General features: G+C 49.4%; 1 protein-coding gene and 1 long non-coding RNA gene across 6 annotated transcripts in view; one reads left to right on the top strand and one right to left on the bottom strand.

Annotated features, from left to right (window-relative positions):
* Window positions 1-8893: 8893 nt before the first annotated feature.
* Window positions 8894-26526, bottom strand: Ripor1 (RHO family interacting cell polarization regulator 1). Of its 5 annotated transcripts, none has more exons than XM_013154801.3 (22): window positions 26393-26526; window positions 17111-17237; window positions 16829-16987; window positions 16431-16509; window positions 15976-15999; window positions 15827-15880; window positions 15543-15695; window positions 15385-15448; window positions 15252-15295; window positions 15047-15172; window positions 14375-14523; window positions 14161-14290; window positions 12399-14075; window positions 12177-12298; window positions 11242-11374; window positions 10835-10970; window positions 10539-10700; window positions 10138-10296; window positions 9817-10013; window positions 9644-9727; window positions 9445-9535; window positions 8894-9305 (listed from the first exon to the last, which is right to left on the bottom strand). In XM_013154801.3, exons 2-22 carry the CDS (start codon window positions 17212-17214, stop codon window positions 9208-9210), a joined length of 3945 nt encoding a protein of 1314 aa, XP_013010255.2. In that variant the 5' UTR covers window positions 17215-17237; window positions 26393-26526; the 3' UTR covers window positions 8894-9207. The 5 variants fall into 5 exon arrangements, with proteins under 5 accessions (XP_013010255.2, XP_063103580.1, XP_063103581.1 ...); XM_063247510.1 differs by lacking the exon at window positions 26393-26526 and adding an exon at window positions 18087-21939; XM_063247511.1 differs by lacking the exons at window positions 17111-17237; window positions 26393-26526 and having other exon boundaries at window positions 16825-16984.
* LOC106028123 (uncharacterized) overlaps window positions 12176-27809 on the top strand; it is a 40817-nt gene continuing 25183 nt past the window's right edge. The window contains exons 1-2 of the long non-coding RNA XR_001201731.2: window positions 12176-12312; window positions 15643-15703. This is a non-coding gene — a long non-coding RNA (uncharacterized LOC106028123). The remainder of the gene's footprint in view (window positions 12313-15642; window positions 15704-27809) is intronic.

Below are 27809 nucleotides of genomic sequence, written 5' to 3'. Positions count from 1 at the left end.
AAATGCAGAGGAGAGAGAAAGTTGAGTCCTTAGTAAGACCACATTGGTAGCATTTGGGACACATTTAAGTTTTGTTGTCATGAGTTTATAGTTAAACCAGATGACTTTTTTTTTTTTTTTTTTTTTTTTTTTTTTTTTTTTGAGGCAGGGGATCTCTTTGCAGTTCAGGCTGGCCTTGAGCTCACTTTGTAGCCCAGGTTGGTCTTGAACTTGCAGCAATCCTCTTGCCTCAGCCTCCCAAGTACTAGGATTACAGGCTTGAGCCACCATCCCCAGCATGGTTTTTCTAAAGCAACATTCAGCTGTTTAGGTACACACATAAAAGGAATAATGTGGTTTCTCAACATCAAGATACAAGTTTTCTCCTAATCCCAGTATCTAGCCTAGATTAGCTACTACTCTAGAAATGTGTGCATTTGGAAAATTAACATATGACTCCTTTTTTTGGAAACCAAATTATCTCATCTCTTATGTACACATTAGCATTCAAGTATAAAGAAAAGGGAGATTTAGAGAAGAGAATTACCAAACAGATACTTTTGGGATATTTCATTTTATATTTTCTTTATTACAGAGACTAGTGCCTGGGAGGTACATTTTGGAATAGATACCAGAAACAATAATGCTGACTTGCAATGCTGACTAGCTTCTGGGCTGCAGACATAGCTTAGTGGGAGAGTCCTTGCCTATCATGCTCAAAACTCAGTTCAATCCCCAGTACCACAAATAAAATGAAATCCTTGGCTTTGTTTTTCTTTCTTTCTCCTTTCTCTATGATTTTACCTCATATTATTTTAAGAGTATACTGCAAGAGTCAGGCATAGTGGTATATGCCTTTAATCCCAACATTCATGAGGCAGAGACAGGAGGATCACTGAGGACCAGCCTGGGATACATAGTGAGTTCAAGGCTAGCCTGAGCTATATAGCAAAACCCTGTCTCAAGAATAACAGTAACAACAAAGTAAGCTGCAAAAATGTCTTCTAGGGCAGGGCATTCAGTAGCACAGTGCCTGCCTGGCAAATGCAAGGTCCTGAGTTTAATTCCTGGTACCAAAAAAAAAAACCCTTTAAGGCTTTAATGGAAGCACATACATGGTAGTATAATTGGAGAGTAAACACCTCAACTGTTTTTAAAACCACATATTACATTAACCGTATTTACATTGAAGCATCAGTTAGCAATCAGTAATGCAGCCACTGTTTGCTCTTGTGTGGTGACCCACCTTCACATTGTAAGGTGTACTTCTTTTCTTTGCCTACTTTTAATTGCCCCAAACTCACTCTGCAGAGCCAGTTTTCCTACTTTAATAAAATTTTGCTACCGTGAAAAAAGAAAAAAAAAAACCAATAATGGAGTCCAAGTGCTTGGAGCCTGCTTTCTGAAGACAGTGATCCTATGTGCTGCTCTGACAGAAGGCTAATAAAGTGCTGAAAATCATCGAGGAGAGCCAGATGTCATGGCACACTTCTGTTATCCAGCAATGTGGGAGGCTGAGGCAAGAGGATTATAAATCAAGCCCAACCTAGGCAATTTAGTAAAACTGTCTCAAAAAAACTAACAAGGGTCTGGAGATGTATCTCAGTGCAGAAGCCCTGATTCAATCCCCAGTACTGCCAACAAAACAAGAATGAACAAACAAAAAAAATTATTAGAAGGAACAAATGAACATTTTCTTTTCTTTATAGAGAATCGTGATGTGTCCTGGTTTGTGGAATCGCCTCCCAAGACCAAGAAATGGAAAAGCCAAACCAAAAGGATAGGATATTTCAGGCTGGAAAGAAATACCCTGAAGCTGGATGTGGTGGCTCACCCCTGTAATACCAGCATTTGGGACGGGCAAAACAAGGGGCTAGCAAGTTCAGGCCTAGTCTAGGTAACTTAGTGATTTAGCGAGACTTTGTCTTTAAAGAAAAAAAAAAGGACCAGAGATGTAGATGAGTGTGGAGGCCCTGGATTGTGTGGCACACATCTGTAAATCCAGCACTCAGGAGGCAAAGCTGGAGGATCACTTCAAATTCAAAGCTAGCCTGACTACATAGGGGGAGCTTATCTCAAAAACTAAAAAAAATTTTTTAGAAGGATAAAATATAAGTGGAGCTCCTGACATAGATCTACATTCATACAATATATATAAACTGTTGTTATTCTTTCATTACATATTTCCAGTTATCTACCCTTACTCCCAACTCCACCCTTTAGATTTAATCTTACTAAATTTAATAGAATCAGTTGCTGACCAGGTTTCCCCTGGCTTTGGAAATATTCTTTCTGGGAAACACATACCTCATGCTGTGGCTCTCAGGACGTTCTATATCCAAGGTCTTCCTGGGCTCCCCTTTTTGTCCCATATAAAGTTTGCAGTAATTGTTATCATTTGCATGTTTTTTTAAGAATCTTTGAAACCAGGGGGCTGGGGATTTAGCTCAGCGGCATAAGTGCCTGCCTTGAAAGCAGGCAGTCGTGAGTTCGATCCCTGGTACTGATAAAAAGAAAAAAGACAAAAAAAAAGAATCTTTGAAATCAGAGAATCTGCCAATGTTTACATTTTCTAGGTAACAATGGGCAAGAACCTTCACTAAAATATAAGGCCTAAAGTTACATATGAACCCTTCCTATTGAAGACTCCTGACAAGTTATCCTGTTCAGCAAATTTTCTTTTTTTTTTTTCTTTTTGCAGTGCCAGGGATTGCACCCTGGGTCTCCTGCATTCTAGAAAAGCATGGTACTTTACCTGTCATTAAACAAATATTTATTGGGTACCTGTTGTGTGTACCAGTCTGTTTCAGTTGCTGAAGGTTCAGAGATCATTTAAAATGAATAAGCCAGGGGGGTGGGTATTTAGCTCAGTGGCATAAGTACCTGCCTGGCAAGTGCGAGGATGTGAGGTTCAATCCCTAGTACCAAAAGACAAAACCAAAATGAATAAGCCAGAAAACAAAATAAATAAACCCGATGTGGTGGCACACAGCTGTAATTTCAGCATTCGAGCAGCTGGAGCAAGAATTGCCTTGAGTTCAAGGCCAATTTGGGCTACATAGTGAGTTAAGGTGCATCCTGAACTATATAGTCAGACCCCATCTCAAAACAGAAAAGAAAAGAAAAATGAAACGACTTGCTCAGAGTCTCCCTCAGTTTCCTGGCAAAACCAGAATGAGTACTCAGGTCTTTCATCCTATTCTACCTCCTGAGTGCTGAGAGTATGTTTCCACTACCACATATGGTTTAGCATTTCTCTCTTTGTAGTGAGTCTCTGGAGTTGGTACTTCAGTTTTGAGGCTATACTGGAAGGGGAAAGGAGGTCTTGAGTGTGCTCCAGGCTTCTCCTCTCCCTGACATCTGCAATTCTTTGTTTGTTGCCTTGTTTTTAGATAACATCTCCGTAAGTGCCTAAATTGTTCAGAATGGGTTCAAACATTTGCTCCCCCTGCTCTAGCCTCCCAGAGTGCTGGGATTATAGCCATTTGTCACCACGCTTTTTTTTTAATGCTTTCTAGAGATTGAACCCAGGGTGCCTTGTGCATGCCAAGCACATGTTCTACCACTGAACCACACCCTTCAGTTCCTCACTTCTCCAAATTTTCTGTGATTATTTATTTATTTATTTATTTATTTATTGGTATAGGGGATCGAACTTACAACCTTGCACATGCCATGCAAGTACTTGTGCCACTGAGCTAAATCCCTGGCCCTTCTGTGGTCTTTTTAAGGGAAAAAGGATTTTTGCCCTTAAACTAAGTTGGACAGTACTGCTTCAACACAAAGGAGGGGCTTTATTGCAGAAATTTCAGGCAATCTGGGCAAGCAGGTAGCAGAGGTATTACTCTATAAGTAAGTCCTGAATAACTACTCAGATCCCAGTTTTGTGCTGCAGACAATAATGGAGATTGATGCTCCTGAAGGGCGTGCTTTGAGTTTCCAGGCTTTTGCTGCATTGAGCATATGGTACATCCCTGCTTAAAATGTCTTAGGATTGCTTTTGAGACAAGACGAGGCATCAGTAGGAGACTTAGATAAAGCAATCCCAGAGCTACACAAATTTTAGTTATTCATTAAAAGATATGTCATGACTACTTAATGTTTTTCTGGCCTTGTCTTCTGGGAATAATAAGTGAGATGCAGCCTGCTCAAACAGAGATTTCCCTGGGTCCATGCCAGACTTGATGAATTTGAACTTCCACAGAAATTCTCAGGCAAATCTTAGAACTGAGTATGTTGGAAAGACCTAACTGGATTTCATTTACAAGAAATACCCAGACTAGGCAAACCTAGAGAGACAGAAAATAGATTAATGGTTACCTAAATTAAGGAGTGGGCCCTGGCATGATGGCTATGTGGTTTTTTACGGGGATAGGATGTTGATTAAAATAGTCTAAAATTTGTAGTTGCTGAAGAGATTAGCATTAAAAAGAAGCCATGTTGGGGGCTGGGGGTTTAGCTAAGTGGCATAAGTGCCTGCTTGGCAAGTACAAGATCATGAGTTTGATCCCTGGTACCCAAAAAAAAAAAAAAAAGTGCTGTAAAAAAAGAAGTCATGTTTAAAAAAAGTCTAAAATTGTTGGGGTAGGGATATGGCTCAGTGGTAGAGTACTTGACTAATATGCACAAAGGCCTGGGTTCAATCTTCAACACTGCAAAAACAAACAAATAGTACAACTCCGAGTATACTAGAGGCCATTGAATAGTACATATTATGTGATTAATTATATGGTATGTGTATTTTCAATAAAGCTGTTAAACTGGCAGGCATGATAGCACATTTCTATAGTCTTACCACTTAAGAGACTGAGGCAGGATTGCTACAGGTTAAAGACCAGCCTGGGCTACATAGTGACTTGAAGACCAGCCTGAACTTCATAGCAAGACTCAGTCTCAGATAGATAGATAGATAGATAGATAGATAGATAGATAGATAGATAGCTGTTGTAATGGGATGATTATTACACCAGGGCAAGTGCAGGTGCAACTTCTGAAACAATGTGTAAAACTCAGTTAAGAGCTGTGTGGTGAGTTGGCATGATCGTGGCATCAGAGGGGTGGGAACAACAGAATGGTGGGAGTGGTACCAGGCTCACACCAGTGAGCCCTGCAAGTGGTTCAGGGAGGTTCCACTATTGACTAAGTAATTAGAAATGAAACAAGAGGTGAAAAACTCAAAGGGCTTTATGAGCCAAGTGAAATGGGCTGGGCTTTCTCGCAAGAAAGAGGACCTGTGATGGTAGAGTTATCTTTTAGTAATTACATCATAGAGAATAGACCAAACAGGCAAGACCAGAGGCAGGAAGCCTGCATAAAGGCAGTTTTAGTGTCCAAGTGAAAGGACACTGAACCTGAGTCCTGAACCTGAGTATTGCCGATGGTGATAAACAAGTAGATGAAGTTTAGAAATGGTTAATGGAATTTAACTTAGTTATAATTATTAGGGTACAGGGGCAGAAAACAACCCAGCTTGGGGCTGGGGATTTAGCTCAGCGGCATAAGCACCTGCCTTGCAAGCAGGCAGTCATGAGTTCGATCCCTGGTACCGATAAAAAGGAAAAAGACAAAAAAAAAAAAAAAAAAAAAAGAAAGAAAAAAGAAAACAACCCAGCTGGATGGCTTGGGTACTGAGATAGTGAGTGATCCCAAGAGCCTTAGAGAAAAAACAAGTTTTGAAATATTGACTTTGATTTTGAGCATGTTGAATTTGACATTAAAAAGGAAGTGTTCAATCAAGCATGTGGCACACACCTGGAATCCCAGCACTTAGCAGGCTAAGTCAGGAGAATCACTGTGAATTTGAGGGTAGCCTACACTACATAGTGAGGTTGAGGCCTATCTGAATAACATAGTGAGACCCTGTCTCAAAAAAGAAAAAAAGAAAAGAAATTCAGAGGCAAAATAGGTGTTAGCCATAGCAATTCAGCTGCTGTAAGTCTTCTTTTATCAAGTGTTTTCTGTACAGTTTTGAATGTATGGCAAGTTTATAGAGACAATAGACTTGACCTCTGATATCAAACTTAGATTAGTGACATTCATCTGATCACAACCTGTTGGAACAAGAGGCTCCCCTCCCTTCTTGCAGACCAATGACAGTCATTTTCTTAATGATAGATCGTGCTTTCTTAGCAGTTTATATGAGGCACTGAAGTCTTCCCAAGTTCACCCTCATGTATCATCCAGGCCCAAAAAAGCGGGGTTCAGCAGCTGTAAGAGCCTCCTGTCTATGGGGGATGGATGCCCTGAACAGGATACTCCAGGGTTGTCTGTAGGATGGAGGGGAGGGTGGGAACATGACATATGCTTGGGATTCAGCAAGTTGTACCCACACACCAGGCACAGAAACATACAGGGAAGGCACCCCCACTCTGTGGGCGAGACAAAGAAGCAGTCCCTTTCCCACGTGCCAGCCCATCTGCTTCTTTGCCTTCACAAACATGTCCTTTTTTCTTTCTTTTTTTGGTTCTCTGCAGCTTTGAATACATGAGGAAGAACAGTGGGAGACAAGAGGAAAAATAAGGTTGGAAGAGGGCAGGAGGAAAGGAGGGGTGTGAAGGTAGGATTCACCTACAACCAACACAATAAATTCTACCCTACGCCAACTCAGCCTGCCCCCTGCCCCCCGCCCCCTTTTTTTTGCAGTGTGCATAGCAGTTTCCTCTGGACAGGGTCCTGATGATGGCCAAGGTACAGTTGTAGACTAAAGTGGTTGGGTACCTGTCAGTGTGTCACAGGCCTTAGGGAGCCATTTTTCACCTGCCCCCTCACTGGGGGCACAGGCTCCAGGACAACTGGGCACCCTGCCTTGGTATGTGCTCAGGGCATCAGGCTCTCAAGTTCTTCTGAGTCTGAGAAACAAGTGTTTCCCAGGCCTGCAGGACAGCAAGGTAGGGAGGGGATGGTGGGAAGAACTTTGAGCAGCTTTGCCTGTGTAAAGACCTACAGGAGATACCTGTGGAGCTGAAGGTAGGAGGGCAGGTTCTGCCATCTCACAGACTGGGGCCTGGGCAAAGGACAGAAAATAACCAGACTTCAGATCAGATGGAAAGGGGTCAAGTGGCTGTCCTGGACTTGATTCATGCTGCTCTGAGGCAGAAAGCCTTAAAGGGCAAAGGCCTGAGGATCTATTCCCTGTTGCTATAGACTAATAATTCTTTACCTACTGTGCTTACTGTATAGATTCTAGTTCCTGTGCACCTTGACTCTCATGCCCACCCTCCACTAAAGCTAAAAAATTCAGCTTTGGTCCTCCTTGTAGAGGACAAGGTATTCTTTTCCTTCCCACCATTAGAAAATAGAGATTTTCAATGACATTTACAGTTGGCCCTTGGCTGGGATGAATTTTCTCTCTTCCATATCATGTCCAGAGCTTTCCCTGTCCTGTGGATTGAGCTGTGAGTGTGTGCTGGCTGTTACCCCGTCTGCACTTTCCCAGGCCCTGATCAGCCAGTGTTTGCTTCCTCTTTCACCACCTACCACCCGTAGTCCTGCCCTATTTGTGGGCCTCTCATGGGGTTTCAGGCCTAAGAGATTTGGTGGTTCTGGATCTGCAGTCCTCCTGCAAGGGCTCAGAGGGCAAAGCAGTGACCAATTTTAGGCAATGGCTTGGTCTCTGTCACTTTTTATCTACCCCCATATCCCAGCTGGCCACCCAAAAAGTTGAACATCGCTGTCCTAGCCTCCATAGTTACAGAGGAGGCTGTGCCCATGTGAGTGCTGTTTACCTCCCCCACTGGTCTGCCTAGTGCTACCCGTGAGCCACCTGCATCCACACACAGGTGTTTCCTGTGCTCCTTCCTGTTGCCCGTTTTTTTTTTTTTTTTTTTCAGAGTGGCTTCCCCAGCAGGTGGCTAAGGCCCCAGCCAAACCTCTTTATACACAGTTCTGAACGCTGGGGGTAGGGCTCCAGGGATCTGGGTCAGCTCCCCACCCCCACCCATGGCTGTTGGCGCCTTGTTGGCTCTTCCGGAGTATGGGCACACATACATTTTCTGTGACAGCTCTGTGCACATGCTGTTACACTGCTGTTGCTACCATTATAGACACTGGGATACCAGCAGGGCTGCCCATGCGCTGCCTTCCTTGTCCCTGAATAATGGAAGTGCTGAAGGAAGAGGGAAAGGATAAGGTCAGTTTCTTTAGCTGTGGGCATGGGCTACCCTCAGGCTTTCCTTAGAACAAGTCACACCCCACCCACAAGTTCCTCCCTGGGGACTCTTAAAACTCCTGGGTTAACATATGCCTGTGTCAGGCAGCTTGTGGTCGGGGAGGGCTCTCTCCTGGGAGCTCTGCTTCCCAAAGCAGCATATTCTGCTGGCCATGGGGGGCCACAGGGTTCATCAGGTTTGTTATTACAGAGAAAGCAGCAATTCTGGAAGGGAAGGGATTTGCTCTCCGGGGTCACATGGCAGTTATCCGGGTCTTTGGGCTCCCATGCCCCAGCTCCTCTTCTAGGCAAAGATCTCTGCTCCCTTCTCACCCTCCTGGAACTCCTTCTGCATCTTTGTAGGAAGCTGCCTGGGCAGAAGGGAACACCCAGAAGCCTGGCATTAACTGGTGAGGTACTGCTGCCCCCTCGTGGCCAGAAGCTCAGCTATACCATACCAGATTTTCCTGCCTGCTTCTTCTTTGCCCAAAACTAGCACCCTTTGGCATTTCTCTGGAAAAGCTCCAGACAGACCCACTAGGGGCTCACAGTTCCCAGGATTAGCTTCAGGCTGTCTCCTCAGCAACACCTCCCATTCTTTCCCCCTGCTTTCCTTTCCAAGCCCAGTTCCAGCCTCTGGGCTTTCTAGCACCAGGATTTCCAGGGCAGATATACAGGCACCTGGCACAGCTAAAGCATGGACTCACTAGTGTCAGGAAGGACACATAAGAGAGTTTTAGAATAGAGGGTCAGAAGTGCAACAGGCCATGTAGGAAAGGATTTTTTTTAATTTCTGTAAAATTATGTAAATAAAATACAAAAAACCAGGGGACATGGTGAGGCAGAGGCAGGGTGGCCAGGCCCTGGACACTGTTATGTCAAGGGATGTACTGAGCAAGGCTGGGAGGCACTTGACTGCAGGTGCTGACTCTACCAACCCCAGGAGCAACTGAATATATTAGATTTTCATTGATAGGAATCTGTGGGGAGGGGTGTCTGGAGTCAGCCCTCACCCTCCCTGCCAATGCCTGGTAAACCCTAAAAGTCGGGAGAAGGGCCCTGGGAGACAGTGGGTAGACAGTTTAGAATGCTGTGCTGGCCATGCTGCCAGGCCCAAAGATGCGGGGCAGGGCATCCAGTGATTCCTCCAGTCGTCGATGGGCAGACTGTCCTTCTTCTCCTGAAATGGATAAAAATGGAATCAGGAGTGGCCATAGTCCATCCCCTGGTTCTTCTACTCCAATCACATCTCACCTCTCCCCATCAGCCCAGATATCCCAGAATCTACTTAACCTGTGTCTCTCTTATTCTAGCCTTACCACACTGCTGCAGGCTCTGCCGAGCAGCTTCCCTCACTGCTTCTGTGTCTGTTTGACACAGGTACACCAGGGGCTCAATGCCTTCAGGAGCCTATCAGGGAAGAGAATAATGAAGTAAGCTTAATGGAGCAGGTGGGAAGTGCCCAGGGTAGGGGTGCTGGACGTGCAGAGAAAGGGCTAGTGGGTTGGCGGGGGTCACCTTGATGCAGCCCAGGGCCAGGCAACCAGCCACTCGAGTATGCACATCTTCATCTTCAAGCTGGTCCAAGAAGCACAGGAGGGCCTGGGCAAGGTTGAAAGGACAGACTTAAGCCAAGCACTGGGAGTCCAGACCACAGCCCTTGCCCTCAAGAAAGCTGTGCCCACTCTCACCCTCTCCCGGAAGGCAGGACCCAGTGACAGGCTCCGGAGCTGGGTGCTGACAGCAGCCATGACCTTGTTGTTGCCATGGACAAGTAGGGAGCTCAGGGCCCGAAGTCCATCCCTTTGTAGCCGTCCCTCAGGTGCCAACCTCAAGGCCTTCAGCACAATAGCCTGGTCATCAGAGTTCAGATTCCGTACCAGTAATACTGAAAGGGACAGGGTGTTGGACAAAGGCAAGGAGTCTCTGAGGGTCTTGTCCTTATGTCCTTATCCACACCCTCACACCCACCCACAAGATTAGACCATTTGCAATCAGAGCCACCACCTCACCCTCCTCAGCAGTCTCAGTCACATAAGCCTCCATGGAGGTGCTGTCCAAGGCTTCCACGTAACTCCAGAACTGAAATATGGTGAGCTGCTCCCCAGGACCTGGCTGGGGCCTCCTGGGCAGCTTGTGCCCTAGCGCATCCTCTAGGAATTTCACACAAACTGCAGGAGGCAGTGGCACATGAGTCAAACCCATTCATTTGGGAGAAAGAGAATGCATTCAATCCCACACTCATGTCCAGCAACTCCTTTTTCACACCCTACCTATCTGTGCCCAAGCCTTCACTCTTTCTTACTTTTGCTCACAGCTTGCATGTCCACGAGTAAATACTAGGCCTTCCTTGAGGTTCGTATCACTAGGGAGCCAAGAAAGGATTGAAGGGGCAAGTAGGGAGATCACTTACCAGCCTCGGCTAAACCTGGCTGGCGCATGGAAAGACGGGCACCATATTGGCTGCAGAAGGTGAGGAGAACCTGCTCCACAGGGCAGATGAAGGGGCTGAGTCCCTCTGTGCACTGGTCCCAGAAGATCAGGAAACCAGGCCTAGAGACTGAGAACTGCACCACTAAGAAGGCAAGCAGGAAACCATTAGAAACAACAGGTGGGTTAGGGGAAGTCAGGCATATAAATCAGGGTAGGATGAACTAGGAGCTTTAGGGCAGACACCAGAGCCAGAGAGCCCAGCAAGGAGGCCTTTACCTTCCTGGGCAGAAGTGGCAGGGATCTCCCATACCCTACTGAGCTCACACACTGCTTCAAACACTCGAGCTTCCCGCAGTAGCCGCTCCAAGGCCCATGCCTCCTGACAGCGCAGGGGCCCAAATGTGCCCAGTTTCTGGAAGAAAGGTAGACAAATAGCATAGATCTCAAGAAGAGGTTGGGGAGATGAGGTCCAAGGACTATAAGTCGTAGCATGCAGTGGGAAGAGATGTGGTAGTTATTCCATTCAGCATGAGTCAAATGTCAGGGACTTGGGGCACTGGGGATATGGAACTTAGAGGAAGTACAGAGGGCCAGGACTGGAGTGCATGGCTTCCAGAGGCAGTAGGTTATGAGGGAGAGGTGAGGGGAGGGAAAGGAAGAGAAGGGAAGATCCCTAGCCTTACCAGCAGGAGGTGACTGCAGTGGTACAGGTGCTGGACCAAGGCAGCATCCAGAGCTGGACACCCCGTGCTGAGGGGGTGGGCACTGAATGAGTCTATGCTGTCTTCAGCCCCAGCCTCCAAGCTGCTTGGGGGCCTGGAAAAAATGGAGCCAACCACCCCAAGAACACTCTTTACCACCTGGTCCACAGTGTTTATTAAATTCTGCCCATCCCATAATGGAAGAACAGACAATGCACAGACAACAGACAATAGGTAATTTCACAAAAGACCTCCAAGAGAGTGAAGGGGATGTGATCAGCAGGGAGCAGTGGGGGTCTTTGGTCAGCCTTCCCAGTGCCACTTCCAGCTAGGACCACAGGGGCTCCTGGGAGTTGGATGGGCAGGAGTAGAGTTGCAAGTGGGATGTCTGTGAAACATGGATTGCAAGGAATGCAAGGCAGGGAGTTCTGCCCTGGGAAGCAGCAGAGGGAGAAGGGACCGGGGACAACTCTCAAATGGAAATCTGCAAAGTTCACTCTGGGACTGACAGCTGAGGGACTGGTGCCTCCGGAGGAGTTGAGGTCGAGACAGAGGGGGCCGATGCTGGGGGATGCAGGATGCACAGGGAGGCACTGAGAGAACTCCTTCACAGGGTAGGTCCAAGGTGAGGCCATGTGAAAGAGGGGCAGATGGCTCACTAGTCGCTGGGGATCGGTGGGGGAGGCAAACATTGTAGAGATGAGTAGGGCAGCCAGAAGCTCTGGGGACAGATGGAGTTGAAGATGTGGGCAACAAGGACACATGAGGTATACAGGGAGGGGTGAGCAGTCTATCTTCACATGTTCCACCTGGCCCCACCTCACCTGTTCCCATCTTGCCCTCCTCCCAACTCATCTCTTCCTCCTCTACCTTCATTTCTTCCCCCTTGTCTGGCCCATCTTGCCTAGCTTTCTTACCTGTCCCCAGGACCATCATTGTCTTCATCTTCATCTTCATTGAGGAAGCTGAAGCTCTCCAGGGCATGCTCCACAGTGATGCTGAGACTGGAGGCCCGGCTGCGAGTCAAGCCTTGTCTCTGCTGAGGATATAAAGGTCAGAGTTATTCCCACTGCCTGGCCCCTTCTTTGTGCTGCCCCAGCCCAGTCCAGCCCAGCCCAATCCAGCCCAGTCTTCCTCACCATAAGCAGACTCTCCAGCCGAGTCACCTCTTGCTCCAGGCCTTGCAGCTCAGGGAACTGGCCCCGGTAGTCATCAAGGGCAGCCATTAAGGCCCCCAGGGCGTCTTCCAGCCTCTTGTCCCCAGCCCTTCCAGCTGCCCCTATGACTGAAGCTTGAGCAGTCATGGCCAGGCTAGGTTCTGAATGCTGGGGTTCAGAGACTAAGGGAGAGGGAGAGGGACTTAAATTCTGAGTAATAGGCTCTGAGGGATCTGGGACCGGATCTGGGACAGGACTTATGCCTTTCTCATCAGAACAGGCAGGACTTGGATACAATGTATTGGGGGTTGTGGGGTCTTCCTGAGTATAGGAAGTGGAGGCTGGCTGGCTACAGGGCAAGAGGTCTGTGCCTGGGAGGGTGGGGGCTGCAGAGGGGCTGGAGACTATGGCAAGGTCTTGAGAAGACAAAAGGCTTACAGTTGTAAGGGTGGAGCTTGTAGTGGTCTGAATTGAGGCCATAGCATTTGGGGTAGGAATTGTAGTGGTGTGAGCCGATACCTTTGTTTTGTGGGTAAGGTTTGTGGTAGCAGGAATGAGGCTTGAAGTAGTATAGACAGGACTTGTGTTTTGCATAGAGCTTGTAGTGGTGTGTGTGTGGCCTGAGGTGGGGTGGGTGGGGGTTGGGGTAGGGTGGGTAGAGTTTGGGGTAGGCTGGGTGGGGGTTGGGTGGATAGAGCTTGGGATAGAGTGGGTGGGACTGGGGCTTGGAGTAGTAGTGTGGGTACAACTGGAGCTTGAAGTAGTAGGGGAGGTAGAGTTGGGAATTGGGGTGGTAGGGTGAGTGAAGATGGGGCTTGGGATAGTTGGGTGGGTGGAGATGGTGGTAGAGTGAGTAGAACTTGCAATAATGTGGTTGGCACTTGGTGCAGTATGGGTGGGGCTGATAGTGGTATGAATGGGGCTTAGAGTAGTGTGGGTAGGAATAGTGGTGGTCTGCGCTGGGCCTGTACTACTAGGGTGAGGGCCTGTAGTGGTGAGGGTAGAGGGTATGGGCTTATGGATAGAACCTGCAGTTGTGGAAGTAGGGTTCGGAGCATTGTTCATAGGACTTATGGCACCACAGGTAGAGCTTGTGGCAGTGTAGGTGGGGCTTGGCAGCTCAGAAGGGCTAGAATCTATGGCCTTACAAACTGAGTCCAGATGTACAGATGGGACAGGATCTATGGATGTGAGAGCAGGACTGGATGTCCTGAAGGTGGGGCTTGTGGCAGAACAGCCCATGTTGAGGGTAAGGGGAACTTGACTAGTGTGCTCCCCATGGGTGGGATCTGGGTGCGTAGGTGGATTACAATCCCGGGCTAGGGTTTCTGAGCTCATAGCCTCCACTGAAGCCTCAGCCAGGGCAGCATCCACACTAGCCTCACTAATGTGGCTCAGAGTTCGGCTGTAGGGAGCATGCCCATTGGCCAGTGCTGGGCCTGTGGCCCCCTCCTTATCCATGGGCTTAGCATTAGGAGTCTCAGTCCTTCGGAAGGCAACTTGGATGGGCAGGGGCTCAGTCTGTTGCACTAGAGGTCTGGGGGTTGATGAATGTCGGGCAGACCCCGATAGCTGTGGGCTGGATGAGTCATCTGAAGATTCGGATGACAGGGACCATGCTGTCCCATTCTCTAGCTCCTCCTGTCGCCTTAGCATGTTCTGAGAGAGAAAGAAAAGTAGATTTTAGGACCATCCCTAAAAATCCTCTGGGAGTAATGAGGCTTGGGTCTGGGCTGTGACTCACATAGAAGGCCTGCTCCCGAAGTGAGGGTGTGTCTGGTGGGCTCTGGCTATAAGTGGAGAAGCGTTTAGTGACAGTGGAGGCTTTGTTGACAGTAGAAGTGGCTGAGGGTTGGTCATCTTTATCAAAGGGGCTGGGGAGGGAATAGAACACCTGTTAGCAATGCCACAACCTTCCTGCCCCTGCCCCAACTCCTGCATCCTTAAGCTATACCAACCTCCATGTAACTTCCAGACTGAGTTTGATGGTGCCAAGGTCATTGATATCCACAGCTACAACCTGAGGCAGAGCGGTGAACAAGTCCTTGGTCTCACAGGAGACACTGCCCACAACTACATGGTTGGCCAGACCCTTCAGTTCTGTCACCTAAAGCCAAAAGTATACAATAATGTCACATGAGTACAAGGGCCATGAGCTCCTGGGTGACCATAGGTCTGAATTTGCATAGAAGTTGTAAGATGATCATAGGGTTAAAGGGCTACTGGAAGGTCATAAGGATGTGAGTTCTGAGAATTGTGGGGCCACAGAACCTTGAAGCAGTTTGAGAGCAAAGTCCATATTGGTAGGGCCATTGATCTCCGGGGTCCATAGCCTTATAGGAGCTCAGAGGATCAAACATTCACCAGGTCAAAAGATCATGGAGAAGGGGCTGGGGATTTAGCTAAGCAGCATAAGCACCTGCCTTGCAAGCAGGCAGTCGTAAGTTCTATCCCTGGTACCGAAAAAAAGGAAAAAGACCAAAAAAAAAAAAAAATCATGACAAAATCCAGGGTCATAAAGGTCATGGTCACAAGAGTAAGGATCTCAGTCAAAGAGAGTCATAATGGGTTCACAAGGTTATAGCGTCCACAGGACTAAGGTGTCTGGTGGATCTGGGCAGAGGAATTACCTTGATGGACAGGAATTCCATGAGCAGAGGAAGAAAGACAGTTTCTTCACTGTCCCACACTTGCTTTCCACTACTCTCAATGCGGCCCCGTAGCTTCCAGCGCTGACGGCCATATTTCATGCAGATCTAGGGAAATAAGATAGGATGAGGCAACTCTAGGACTTTTGACAGTTCCATCCCAGCCCTCCTTTGCACAGCGTCCTACCTCATACTGATCACCCACACACAGCCTGGCAAAGCCAGCCAGCCCTGGAGTAGGGGGAGAAATAGATGAGCCATGTTGGCAGGTCCTGAGCACATTTCCTCCTGCCTCCTACCTGCCCCCCACAACCCAGTACCTTTCATCCGGAGATGAAACTCGCCCAGCTGTGCCTCCAGCTCGCTCTCCAAAAGACACATGCTCTGGGAGGGAAAAGCAGGAATAGAAGAGAATGCTGTAAAATCCTGCTCTTGTCAGTCTGTCTCTGTATTTCTGTCAATAGTATTCCTCCCTTACCTCTGTGTATTCTCGATGACTCCGAGTGGCTTCGGCTAGGCTGTCCCTCGCCTCTCGGCTCCCCTGAGACCCTGTACTATAAGCACGAACCATATTGTAGGCACCATCCCGGAGACGCCGCTGGACACAGTATGCTTCATACAACTCATCGATCTGGGAAGGTGAGTAAGGGAAATACAGCTCACCACTGGAGGTCCTCCTTCAGGGCCTAGCAAATACCTCCCACCCCATTCTCCTTATGTTATCCCATCACCATCCCTCTGTATGCATGCTGCACAAAGTACCTTACTGGCATGGAATTCCAATCGTCGTAGGAAGCGTTCAATGGACTTGACTTGCTGGGGGAGAGGTGAGTCAGGAGGGGTCTGAGGCCCAAGGCCCTTTCCCCTTCCCACAAACCAACCCCTTCCAATACCGTTGTATATACACTCACCTTATCCAAGTCATACAGGAAGCCCTACGAAAGAGATGAGAGATGAGATGTGCTACCTAGGAAGTATGAGAAGGACCCTTGCACACCCACACAACTTCCACATCCAGCACAACTGTTCAGTTCCTTCTTTTGGCAAGCCCTGATCACTTCCCCAAGTGACCCTGGCCTTCTCTTTAGTACCATTACAATTTACTCTCCTGCTGTCATATGGTGGGGGGGTCTGACCTCTACCATTGGAAGCTCTTGTGAGCAGAAACTGGACTCTAAGCAGAAAATGCACAGTAAAAAACTTGGGGCTATAAATCCTCGCGGCCTTTCCTAATACTCCCTTTTGTACTCATACTTGGACTCCGTCATCCCAGAAAATAGCCCAGATTTCACACAAGGATGGCTCTGTCCAGCCCCCACACCACACACACAGGGCATTAGACCAGGGCATCCCTAACATCACTCACCAGCCGAGAATTCCTCTTAGACTCTTTTATCTGCCCCTGGAGCTTCTCTTGCTCTTGTTGGTGCACTTCCAAGTAGGCTCTGGGAAAAAGAGGTGACAAAATCAGTTTACCCTTTGTTTGTTTTGTTTTGTTTTGGAGACAGGGTCTTGCTATTCAGTTCAGGCTGGCTTTGAACTCACTATACAGCCCAGGCTGACCTTGAACTCACAGAGATCCACCTGTATCAGTCTCTGGGATTACAGGTGTGACACGCAGTTCAGTTTACCTTTCGCACTCCAATACCCACAGTACCAACAGCAAACAGGAGGTGCCTGACTGGGGCAGGTCCCTACTAGCAGAGATGAGGGGATTGAGTAGGGATCCTAGGTCAAGCAGTGAGCAGAAAGTTGCTTACTTACGTCAGGCCCCGCTTAAGTGCCGCATACACCAGATCCAGCCGCTCTGGCTGCGGCACCTTTGGGGATGGGTGGGCCACAGCAAACATCCTGGATACTCGAGAGAGCGCTGGGGCCTTCCGTGGGGGCCCTGGCGGCGGCGGGCTGAAGACCAGGAAGCTCCTTAAGAAGAAGGTGCTCCTCAGAAAGGAATGAACAGAAACTCCCCATAACCTCTCTACACACCCAATCCCGACCTCATCCCTTGACACCATGAACTACCACCTCCACCCGTCTACTGCGTACCTGGGTACTCGCTTGTGGCTGCAGATGACGCCTGCGAAAGACTGGCTCCTACTGACCCGGGCACTGAGCAGGCGGCGCTGCGGCCTCACCGACAAGGACATCATAGAATGAGTCCGCGCGGGGCTCCCTGGAGGTGGGAGAGAAGGGAGTGTGCAGCACCGGTTGGGTCGCTTAAGTTCCCTCCCCAAACCCGCGTTCCAGGGCTGGAGCTTGTCCTTCCTAGTCACCACGTACAGAAGTCCCAGTGGGCTCGGGTCTAGATACTCTCAGGCCTACTGGCCCCACTGTTAATGACAGGGAAGCCGCGGGTGACTCGGCCTCCGACTCAGCGTGGCCTCGGCTCAGCCCCTACTTCCTGCCGAGGTGCGGGCTCCGCCTGCTGCGGGACAGGAAGGGGGGGTCGCGCGGGGACCCTCCCCTGGCTGGGAAGGGGCAGGAAAGGGGCGGGGCGCGCGAAGAATGTGCGGAAGCGCTTGTTTACCCGGGGGCGGGGCGGCCTTCCCAGACCGCCCCCCTAAGAGGACTAGCAGCCAGGGTCCCCCACCCCAGGAGGCCGCGAGAGGTCACCGAGCGGGACAGGGCGGAGCGCGCTCTGAGCCCCGCAATGCTGCAGGACCCGCCCTGCCTGCCCAGACTGTGTTCCCGGGACCCTCACCCCGCCTCCGGCTTAACAGTTCACTGGATTCTCACAGGCCCCCAGGCGCCAAGACGCCAAAGCCCTCCAGACTGGGCTTCGGGGATTCCCAGGGTGGGGTGCAGTGACGGGAAGTGCTCCGCCCCCTCCACCTTCCCGAGGATCGGACCTGGAAACTGAGTCACAGATACGCGCCCTCACCTCTAGCCCTAGGTGGGTAGGAATTCTCGGCAGATCTCCGACCCGACCTGGTGAAACACGCACTCATCCCTGGCCCCCAGAATCCGGCCTGAACCCCTATGATTCGCCTCGGAGCCTTCGCAGCCCCTGGCCAGGTCTTACCTCTCTTTTTCACGTCCATGGTAGGTCCCCGGATGGCCTCAACCTGTGCTTTCTCTGTGCCCCGCGCCCCTGCCGGCCCAGGGCCACTTGGTGCTGGCCTGCTGGGCTCCGCGCTAGTGTCCAGCAACTTTGGCTTGGGCTTTGGCTCCGCTTGGCGCCTCCCCCCGCCCAGTTCCTGCCTCCTGACTCAGCCCGCCGGGATGGGCGGGACAGGCTGGACTAGGGGGGCACAGGCTTGGACCCATTTGGCCTCCCAAATGGAGGCCAGAGTGGTTCCCCTCTGGGAGACGTCCAGCGGAAAATAGAGTCATGATAAATACAGAGATGGATAGAATAACGGTGTAGGAGGGCACAGAATGCAGCAAACTCTTAAGAGTGGCTGGCTGTTGAGGGGTCCTGAGAGAAGTCTGAACATACAGAGGGCTTAGAGTTGGGGTTCTAAGTGCACAAAGTTTGGAGAGTAGGGCCTGGGGATTCCAAGTGTTGGAATTGTATCAAAAGAGAGCCAAGAGTAGGTGCTCAGCACGAGGGGTCTGGGAAGCTAAGAATGAGAGGAGCTGAAAATGTGAGACCAGGTCAACTTCATATGAGTTGCTGTCCCAAGAAAGATGCAAAGATGGAAGTGGTGCAGAGAATCCCACAGTCCTTTGCACCAGCCCACTCTTACACCTACAAGAGGGGTGCTTGGACCCCTCCCACTCTTACACCTACAAGAGGAGTGCTGGACACTCCCTCTCCTCCCAGGCCCAGGGGAAATAATCAGGTCCCACTGCCTAGCCAGGGCCTCCTCTAGTGGAAGCTGCATCCCAGGGCTGAGATTCCCATTCTTCTAGCCCCACAGCTCACATGGGCTACTCAGGCCTTGAATTTCTTTGGCTCTTTTCCACCTCCTATATCTCTTTCTTGAATATCCTTTCTCCACCCCCAGCATGCAGGGTTGACTGAGACACCCCATCCTCTGACCCTGGAAGGGCTGGATGCTCCCCCCACCTCATAAATAATCTTGCCTCTTGAAGACTAGTTTTGCCACACTGCATTCTTTCTCTACAAACCCAGGAGGGACTAAGGGTCTGCATTTGCAATAAAACCGCCAACTCCTCTGCAGATTTAGCTACAAGAGGCTGAAGGAGCCCAGTTTTAGAAGTGCTATCCTCCTTAAAGACTGAGTACCATGTATGCATTGGTGATCCATACATTTCCATTGGATTGACATCCAACAACAGCCTCTCTGCTTCTGTTAGCCATCTCCACAAGGGACACCATAGCCTGACCACCTGTCGTGGATTGCCCCTTTGCTAAGTCATGACACTGTGTACAACCTCTTGGCTCTTTCCAGCACTCCACCTCCTTACCTTTTTACCTGAGACTTCTGGTCTCTAGCAGTCATCAAGTTGTCTTATTCAACTATTCACTGATGACAACCTGTGCCAAGCATGTGCCAGTCACTGGAAATACTGCCCATAATTTCAGACACCACCCTGTACCGAGCTCACAGTCCAATTCTGCTTTCTTCCTCTCTGCCAGCTTTGTCCTACCTTCTCTTCCCTATCTTCCTTGCATATCCTCCCAGCCTGCATCTACAGCACTTCTCCATCATCACTTGTTTGCTACTAGTTTCTTCAGCTTTCATGCCTCTGCTACCTGGCAGAAACCAATCCTGCAACCCAACTCTGTGTCTTCACTGCACCTGCACACAGCCGGTAGCCAAGGGTCTTGGCACAGCAGCATGGTTGGAACCACAGAACAATTCTCAACCTCAGCCAGGCTCTTACTTTCCACCTGATAAATCCTTCTGTATGACCCCATCCCCGCACCCTTCCCACAGAAGATGTGTTTCAGATTTGGTCCACAAATCACCAACAAACTCAAGCTACTGTCACATAAAACATGAAAACAACCTGGAAACTATCCAAATGCCCATCAATAGGGCTGGGGATTTAGCTCAGTGGCATAAGTGCCTGCCTTGCAAGCACACTGTCCTGAGTTCGATCCCTGGTACCAATTAAAAAAAAACAAAACAAACAAACAAAAATGCCCATCAATAAATAACAAATTATATAGCAAAAAAAGAATGAAAAATATATGACGTGACAATAGACATAATGTTGAGTGAAAGAAGCAAAAGACAGCATGGATATGACTGCCTTGATAATGAAGCTCAAATGTAGGCAAAAGTAATCTATGGCCACACAAGTCAGACTAGTAGTTCCCTTTGGGCTTTTGTAACTAGAAGTGGGCACAAAGGGTCTTCCAAAGTGCTGACAATGTTCCTTTTCCGACTCTGGGTTCTGTTTCCTGATCCTGCATGGGTGTGTTCTGTTGCAAAAAATGTGATCAAGCTGTACACTTAGTAGATAAACACTTTATGGATTTGATGTGTGTATTGCATGTATACATTTTTTTAAAGATGGAGTCTCACTGTATTACCCAGGATGGTCTTGAACTCCTAGACTCCAAGAAATTTCCTGCCTCAGCCTCCTGAGTAGCTAGCATGGGACAAGCATGCATCACTGTAGGTGGCTATTTTCTGTACATATTTCAATATACAGTTGGGTTTAAATAAATTACTACTATTGGGGGTATAACTCAGTGGCAAAATGTGTACTTACCATGTTTCAGGTCTTTGGGTTTGATTCGTAGCAACACATATACAGTAAATAAGTAATTACCAAAAAAAAAAAAGATGAAGAACAACAACAACAAAAAAAACCCCACTGTGGGCCCTGTACTTTGTCCTACCTACCACATTCATTCTTTCCTTTCCTCTTTCTTTCTTTCAACAGGATTTTACTATGTAGTTCAGGCTGGCCATGAACTTACAGTGATCCTCCTGCCTCTGCCTGCAGAGCACTAGGATTACAGACAACTGGAATTACAGGCATTGTGCCACACCCACTATTCTCCACGCCCTTCTGAGCCAAATTTCTGGAAGAGTGGTCTACCTCCAATTTCTTCACCACACCCATCTACTCCTTTTCCCATTTTGGTCAGCCTTTTGCATTTAGCATACCCCTGTGGTCACCAGAGACCTCTCTGCTGCTGAATCAACCCCAAATCAAATGTTTAGTCCTTATCCTGCTTGATCTCAGTAAAGGTTAGATATTTGTTTTTTAAAGACAGGATCTCATTATGAAGTTCAGGCTGGCCTTGAGTTCATTATGTAGCTCATGGTGATCCTCTTGCCTCAGCCTCCAGAGTGCTAGGATTATAGGAGTGCACCACCACACCCAGCACTCAGTAAAGCTTTTTTGGTGGCTCCATTCCTCTTCCCAAAGCCTTTCCTTCCCTTGAGTTTCAAGACGCAGCATACTCTTGGTTTTCCACTTATCTCTCCAAGGGCACATTGTCTTTTCCTGCAGGTGCTCTGTCCCTTTCCTTATCCCTAGCTGGGCTGCAGTCTTCCTGCTTTAGCTCAATGCCATCTGAATGCTACCAGCTTCCTTACCTGTCCCTCACCCAAACCACTCTTGTGAGCACTAGGCTGCTTATCCAACTGCTTGCTAGATGTCTCCCTACAAGCTGACAGTGCACAGCGAGCTGTAAGAGGATGGCTGGTTCAAAGTCCCCAAAGTGAATTTACCACTTTTCTCCTCAAACCACTTTTCTCCATAGTCTTCATCCACTTCGGTATAAGGGTTGGACTCAGGGCCTTTGCACTGAATTACAAAATTACATTTCCAGCACTCCCCTTTTTAATTTGTATTAGTACAGGGTTGTACTAAGTCTTTAAATTTCCCAAGGCTCCAAATTTTGATCCTCCTGCTTCAGCCTTCAAGAGTGCTGGGATTATAGGCATGTGCCATAATACTCAGCTCTCTCCCTACTCTTTTTTTTTTTTTTTTTTTGTCTTTTTCCTTATCGGTACTGGGGATCGAACTTACGACTGCCTGCTTGCAAGGCAGGCGCTTATGCCGCTGAGCTAAATTCCCAGCCCCTCTCTCCCTACTCTTAACCTGTCCACAGCAGCCTCACTACCTGTGTGCCTAATTGTTCAAGAGTCCTCCTGGGCATCTTGGTCAGTTTCCCCTCACATCCAACTAGTTAATCATTCCTCCCAGGTCAGCTTTCAAATGTACCTGGAATTTGCTCCTTCACCTCTATCCCTATAGTTAGAATTTGGGTCCATGACCTTTTCTCCTCTAGAACTTTACAACAGCATCCTAATAAAATAGGCTCTTTATCTTCCTTCCCACCTGCAATGATCCATTCTTTACTCAGTAACAACACTTTCATCTGGAAATTCTAGTTAACCTGACAAGGCCAAAATGCTGTGCTTAAAAAAAAAATGCTGTTTTTTTTTTTTTTTTTTTTTTTTTTTTTTTTGTGCCTACTGTACTTGACACCATTTCATTTTTTAAAGTGGTAAAATAAACATGGTATTTTTGACACCATTTCATTTAATTCCAGCAACAATCTTGTAAGTTTAAATACAGTTAGCTCTGCTTCACAACCAAGAATTTGAGGCTAACAGGCTATATGACCTTGGACAAGATAACTTCTTAAACTTTTGGGCTTCAGATACCCGTAAGATGAGGATAAGTCAGGCATGGTGGTGCATACCTATAATCCCACCACTCAGAGGTCAAGGCAGGGGGGCTGGGGATTTAGCTCAGCGGCATAAGCGCCTGCCTTGCAAGCAGGCAGTCATGAGTTCGATCCCCGGTACCAATAAAAAGGAAAAATCAAAAAAAAAAAAACAAAAAAAAACAAAAAAAACCTCAGAGGTCAAGGCAGGACAATTGCTGAGAGTTCAAGGCCAGCCTGAACTACACAGTGAGCTCAAAGCCAACCTATAGTGAGACCCTGTATCAAAAAGTGTGTGTGTGTGTGGGGGGGGGATTTAGCTTTTAGCTCTGTAGCATAAGTACCTGCCTGGCAAGTGTAAGGTCCTCGGTCCCAAAACAACAACAAAAATAAAAACAAGAAAAATATGTGTGTGTGTGTGTGTGTGTGTGTGTATGTGAGACCTTGTTCTATGAAGGGTGCTTAAGAATGAAAGAATTGTGTGTGGGTTAGGGAAGTTGGGGTACATACTACCTCACTATTAGCACAACAGATAATAATTATTATTATTACTACTGTTATTAATTAGCCTGAGGTTACACAACTGATAAGTGGCAGAGCCAGGATTCAAAGTCAGGGTCTCTCACTAAAGACTATAAATCTTTTTTCTTTTTGATTCAGGTCTGACTATGTAGTTCAGGCTGGCTTCTAACTTTCAAAGGTCTTCTTGCCTCAGCCTCTTGAGTGCTGGGATTACAGGCATGCACCACTAGACCCAACAGGACTGTAAATCTCTTCTTTTTTAAACCACAGCATTTATCTATTTATTAATTATTGGCATAGGGGATTCAATCCAGGGCTCTGCATATGCTAGATTAGCACTCTACCATTGAGCTACATCTCCAGCCCAGGACTGTAAATCTCTAGTATCCCTCTTATTCAGACCTTTGTGGAACATTCACAGCTACCCTCTCCCCAAGGTAAAGCCCAGACTATCATGTGGCCCACAGGGCTCTTCTTGGCCTACCCCTTCCCTTTCATTTCTAACAACTGCAATACCCTCTCACACCTAACTGCGTTCTTCAGCATCCCTCATTGTTCCTATACCCTCTTGCCTCTGTTCTTGGTGTAACCAATCCCCTGTCCTTCAAGTTTGACCTTCTAACTTCCTCCAGAAGGAAGCCTGCTCTGAATTGGCTCCCCGTTTTGGTGCCTCTTGTAGCTTCCTCCCACTGATCCCCAAAGACACGTAACTCAGTTGTGAGTTCTCCTTTAGGATCTGTGTTCCCACCAGACTGAACTGTGTGGGGACTGGGGCCTGTCTGCTTGGTTTACAGCTACCTGGCCTTCCACCTGGGCCTGAGCCCCTAGATGAAAGGGGGAGGGAGCTGAGTGGGGAAGCTGGGGTAGATTTCAAGTCTGTGTCCACCCTGGCTACCCTCCCTACCCAATCTATGATTCTCCTTTTCCCCACTTGCTAATTATATAATATATCAGCAAGTGAGATTCTGATTCCTAGAGATGGGACAGGATGGAGGTGCCCTGTGTTTCTGGACTCAAGAGTATGTGAATCACCCCATCGATTTTCTTTCTTTGGCTGTGACGCTGCTGCCACCACGTACCTCCTAGTCCCACAGGAACCAGTATGTGTAACTGTTGGTTGGAGGTAGATAGACAGGATCTACCCTGCTGGGAGTGAATGGAAAGGGCTGAATCTCAACTAAGGAAGAGGAGCCACATCAGCCAGTGGGGGCTGTTTTTCTTTTTATTTTTTTCAATATAGGAAATTCTCACTGAACTATATCCACAGCCCTTTGTTTTTATTTTGAGGCAGGGTCTTACTAAGTTGCTAAATTGCCAAAGTTGGGCTGGATCTTTCCACTCTTTTCTAGCACTCCAGTGCTAGAATTACTGGCCTGGGCCACCACACCCAGCTGTGACTGGCTGATAAGAGGCAGGGGTCTCTAAGCACATGGCATCCCTACAGTAGGTTTTTAGTACATGTGCTGCTGAAGTAAGCACCCCAGCAGTCTGTTGACATGGCAAAGAATCTAAGTCCCAGGTTCTAAAGGTTAGGGGGCTTGCAGAAGCCAGCTCACACCTGCATGACCTCAGTTTCTAGACCCTAATACTCCCCATGAACCAAGACTGGCACACTAGTGTGGGGGCAGAAACTGCAGCCACTTGCCCGCCCTGGCTCACTGGGAACATGCCAGGCCAGTCGCCTCTCCGGAGTCCCCCTCCTCCAGTCCCGCCCAACCTTTGGGCCACCCCTGACCGAGGTAAACAGACGCTAAAAATAACCCAGGAAGGGGCGGCAGCAAGGAGAGGGTCGTTCCTCAGCCTGCCCCTGTCTCCATAGCAACTGTCCCAAACCTGGCTGCTGACGTCATCCCGCAGCTGCCAACCGAAGCGGCCAGGGAAGGAGGAAGAGGGGGCTGCGCGGCCTGGGACCCCCCACCCCGGAACCGGGCGGAGGCAGCCGGGTGGCCTCACTTCCTGTCGGCCTCCTCCCTGGTCAGCTGGTCACATTCCCTGTCCCGCCGCACGGTCGGCCTGGCTTGGGCTCGAGTCTGAGCGGTGGCGAAGGAGCGGGACAGCGGTGACTCACCCGCACCCTCCTCGCAGTCTTTTCCACGCAGGCAGAACTCAGCCTGGCATCCGCCCGCACTCCCACCCAAGCCCTGGTCCCTGGAACGGCTCATTCTGCTCCTCCCCAGCTGCTGCTCCCAGGACCCAGAAAGGGCAGAGGTGGAAAAGGGAGCTGTGCCAGTCGTCTTTGTCCTGCTGGAGTATACCGTACCTTAGTTTCAATTATTGCACGTCCTCACCACCATCCCTGCCACTGTCAACACTATAGAAGTGGATGGTACGGGAGTAAGGCTTTCAATCTCAATCCTCTTCTCCCTAAACCAGCAGTGTGACCTTGAAAATGTTACAAATCTCTCTGAACCTCTTTCTGTTATCTGCCAGATGGTCATAACCTTCCTAAAATGCAGCAAGCCCAGAGTGCAGCCCCACAGAATATGGCCTGAACACCGTTATAGTTATATTAGACTGCACACAGTGGGTGCTCAGGAGCTAGCCTGGGCACCCATCAGAACTGACTTAAAGGGTCAATATGAGAAGCCACTGGGGCTTCACTTGGGAAGGGAGGCTAGCGGGTGCGGAGGCTGACATGGCCAGGCCTCTTCCCCTGATGAGTAGCCCCTTCCCCAAACCAGTTATGCAGGGTGCCCAGCCTGGCTGTTTGCAGAGCCTCAACAACAGCTCCCGTTTGTAGGACCAGGCTCCGTCCCCCAACTGCGCCAGGACGATCTTCTCCTGCTGGGCGCAGAGCATGATCCCTGGACATCTCAGTCACCTCACCTCGTCCCCAAAGCGGCTTAGCTAGGCCGCTGGGCCAGCAAGATGAGCTCATCTCAGCGGCTGCCTGCACGCTAGGTCGCCCCCTCCGCCTTCCCAGGTCAGACCCTTCCGCGGCGTGGGGGTCCGTCTGAGGCCCAGGCCTGGCCCACCCGACCCCCGAGCACCCGCCGCCGAGGCCCAGCGGTGGGAGGGAGGCAGCGCCTGGCAGGCGCGGCAGGCCCTCGGGCGGCGGTTTTTTTGGGCGAAGCTGCGTCCTCTGTGCCCCGAGGGCAAGGGAGGAAAGACGCGGCGCCGCCGGGGTCCAGGGAACTGGGTGAGTTGGGACTCGGCCGCGGCTCCTGGGCCCACCGGGCGGCGCCGATCCAGGAGGCACCGGAACCGCCGCGCCCGACCCCTACCCGGGCCGCGGCCCCCGGAAACGCGCGGACACTCACATGGCTGCGCTGGCTGAAAGGACGTCGCGCTCTCGGGGATCTCGGTGCAGCCAGGCCCGGTCACGCTGCAGCTGCCACTGTCGCCGCCGCCGGCGCCGGTGCGGGCCCCTCCCGCCGCCCCGCCGCCCCGTCGCCCCGCCGCCCCGCCGCCTCGCCCCTCCCCGGGCCCGCTGGGCCCCACCCCCTGCACTCCCCAGGCTCCCGCACCCCGGGAGGCGCCCACGACTTGCTCCGCCCTCTCGGGTGTCGGGGCAGGCAACAGCCCGCCGAGTCATCCACCACTTTGCAGGGAGGGGAGGTGTGGGAGACGACCGCAGGAATACCGCGGGATTTCTAGGAACCGCGCGCAAACCTTAAAATCGGAGTAGGGTTGGGTGGCAGTGCTAAGGAGCCCCTCTTGTTTTTCCTCTTCCTACAACCTTACGGCCCTGGAGACCTTTCAGGCTGCTTATCTATGACCACCAGAACAAATCCTGGATCTGTTGGGTTAGCTGTCGAAAAAGATCAGGGTTCGAGAAGTCCACTGGCTAGAAGTCTAGCCGTCTGACACTTGGCCCAGACTCTGCTACTCGTTTCTCTGTCTTTTCAGCCAGCCCGTCTCCCCATATAGGGTCAGACTACCACTTCTGCCTTTCCCTGGCTGTTAAAGCCTGGGCTCACAGCTAGGCAGTGCGTTCACCACACACTTGGTACTGGATCCTGAGGGTTCTCAGTCTTTGCTCCTGGGAAATAGATGGGGATGCTAGCAGGATCTGGGGATGCAGATTTGGAGCACATGTTTACTATAGGGCCATAGCCTTGTTTTTCCAAAACTGAGGCTGGTATGCTGGCCTTCCCCAGGAGTGGGTTTAGGTGGAGTTGACAGCTGACCACACTGCACCAAAGAGCTAGTGCCACTCCCCAACTTTCCCATTAATATCAGACAGTGCTGGCCACCTCCATCCCTGAGTACCCTGAACCCTCACCCTTTGGCCTCCCCCTCCTGGAACCCCTCATATTTAGAAATGGGTCAGGCATACCCAGGGGTAGTTTGAGGAATTTTAAGAGGTCCCTGAATATCCTCTCCTATCCCACTTTTTTTTTTTTTTTTTTTGCTTCAGTATTGGGGATTGAACCAGCGTTCTCATCCTGAGCTACACTGCCCAACACTTTAAACATTTATTGTTGTTGTTAATTTTTTTTTCTTTTTGAGACAGGATTTCACTATGCAATTCAGGCTGGCCTCACACTTGAATTGAGATCCTCCTGCCTCAACCTCTCCAGTGCTGGGATTACTACAGATGTGCGGCACCATACCTGGCCTCTTATTAATTTTGAGACATAGTCTTGCCAAATTGCCTAGAATAGGCTCAAATTTGTGATCTTGCCTCAGCTTCCCTGAGTACTGGGATTATGCCCATTCTTCTTGATTCTGTCT

The sequence above is a fragment of the Cavia porcellus genome, unplaced genomic scaffold, assembly GCF_034190915.1.
Source record: "Cavia porcellus strain 051 isolate PalLab524CR breed Dunkin Hartley unplaced genomic scaffold, mCavPor4.1 scaffold_4, whole genome shotgun sequence".
Lineage (NCBI taxonomy): Eukaryota > Metazoa > Chordata > Mammalia > Rodentia > Caviidae > Cavia > Cavia porcellus.
Note: the sequence above shows the minus strand (reverse complement) of the source record. Positions and strands in the feature narration are given on the sequence as shown.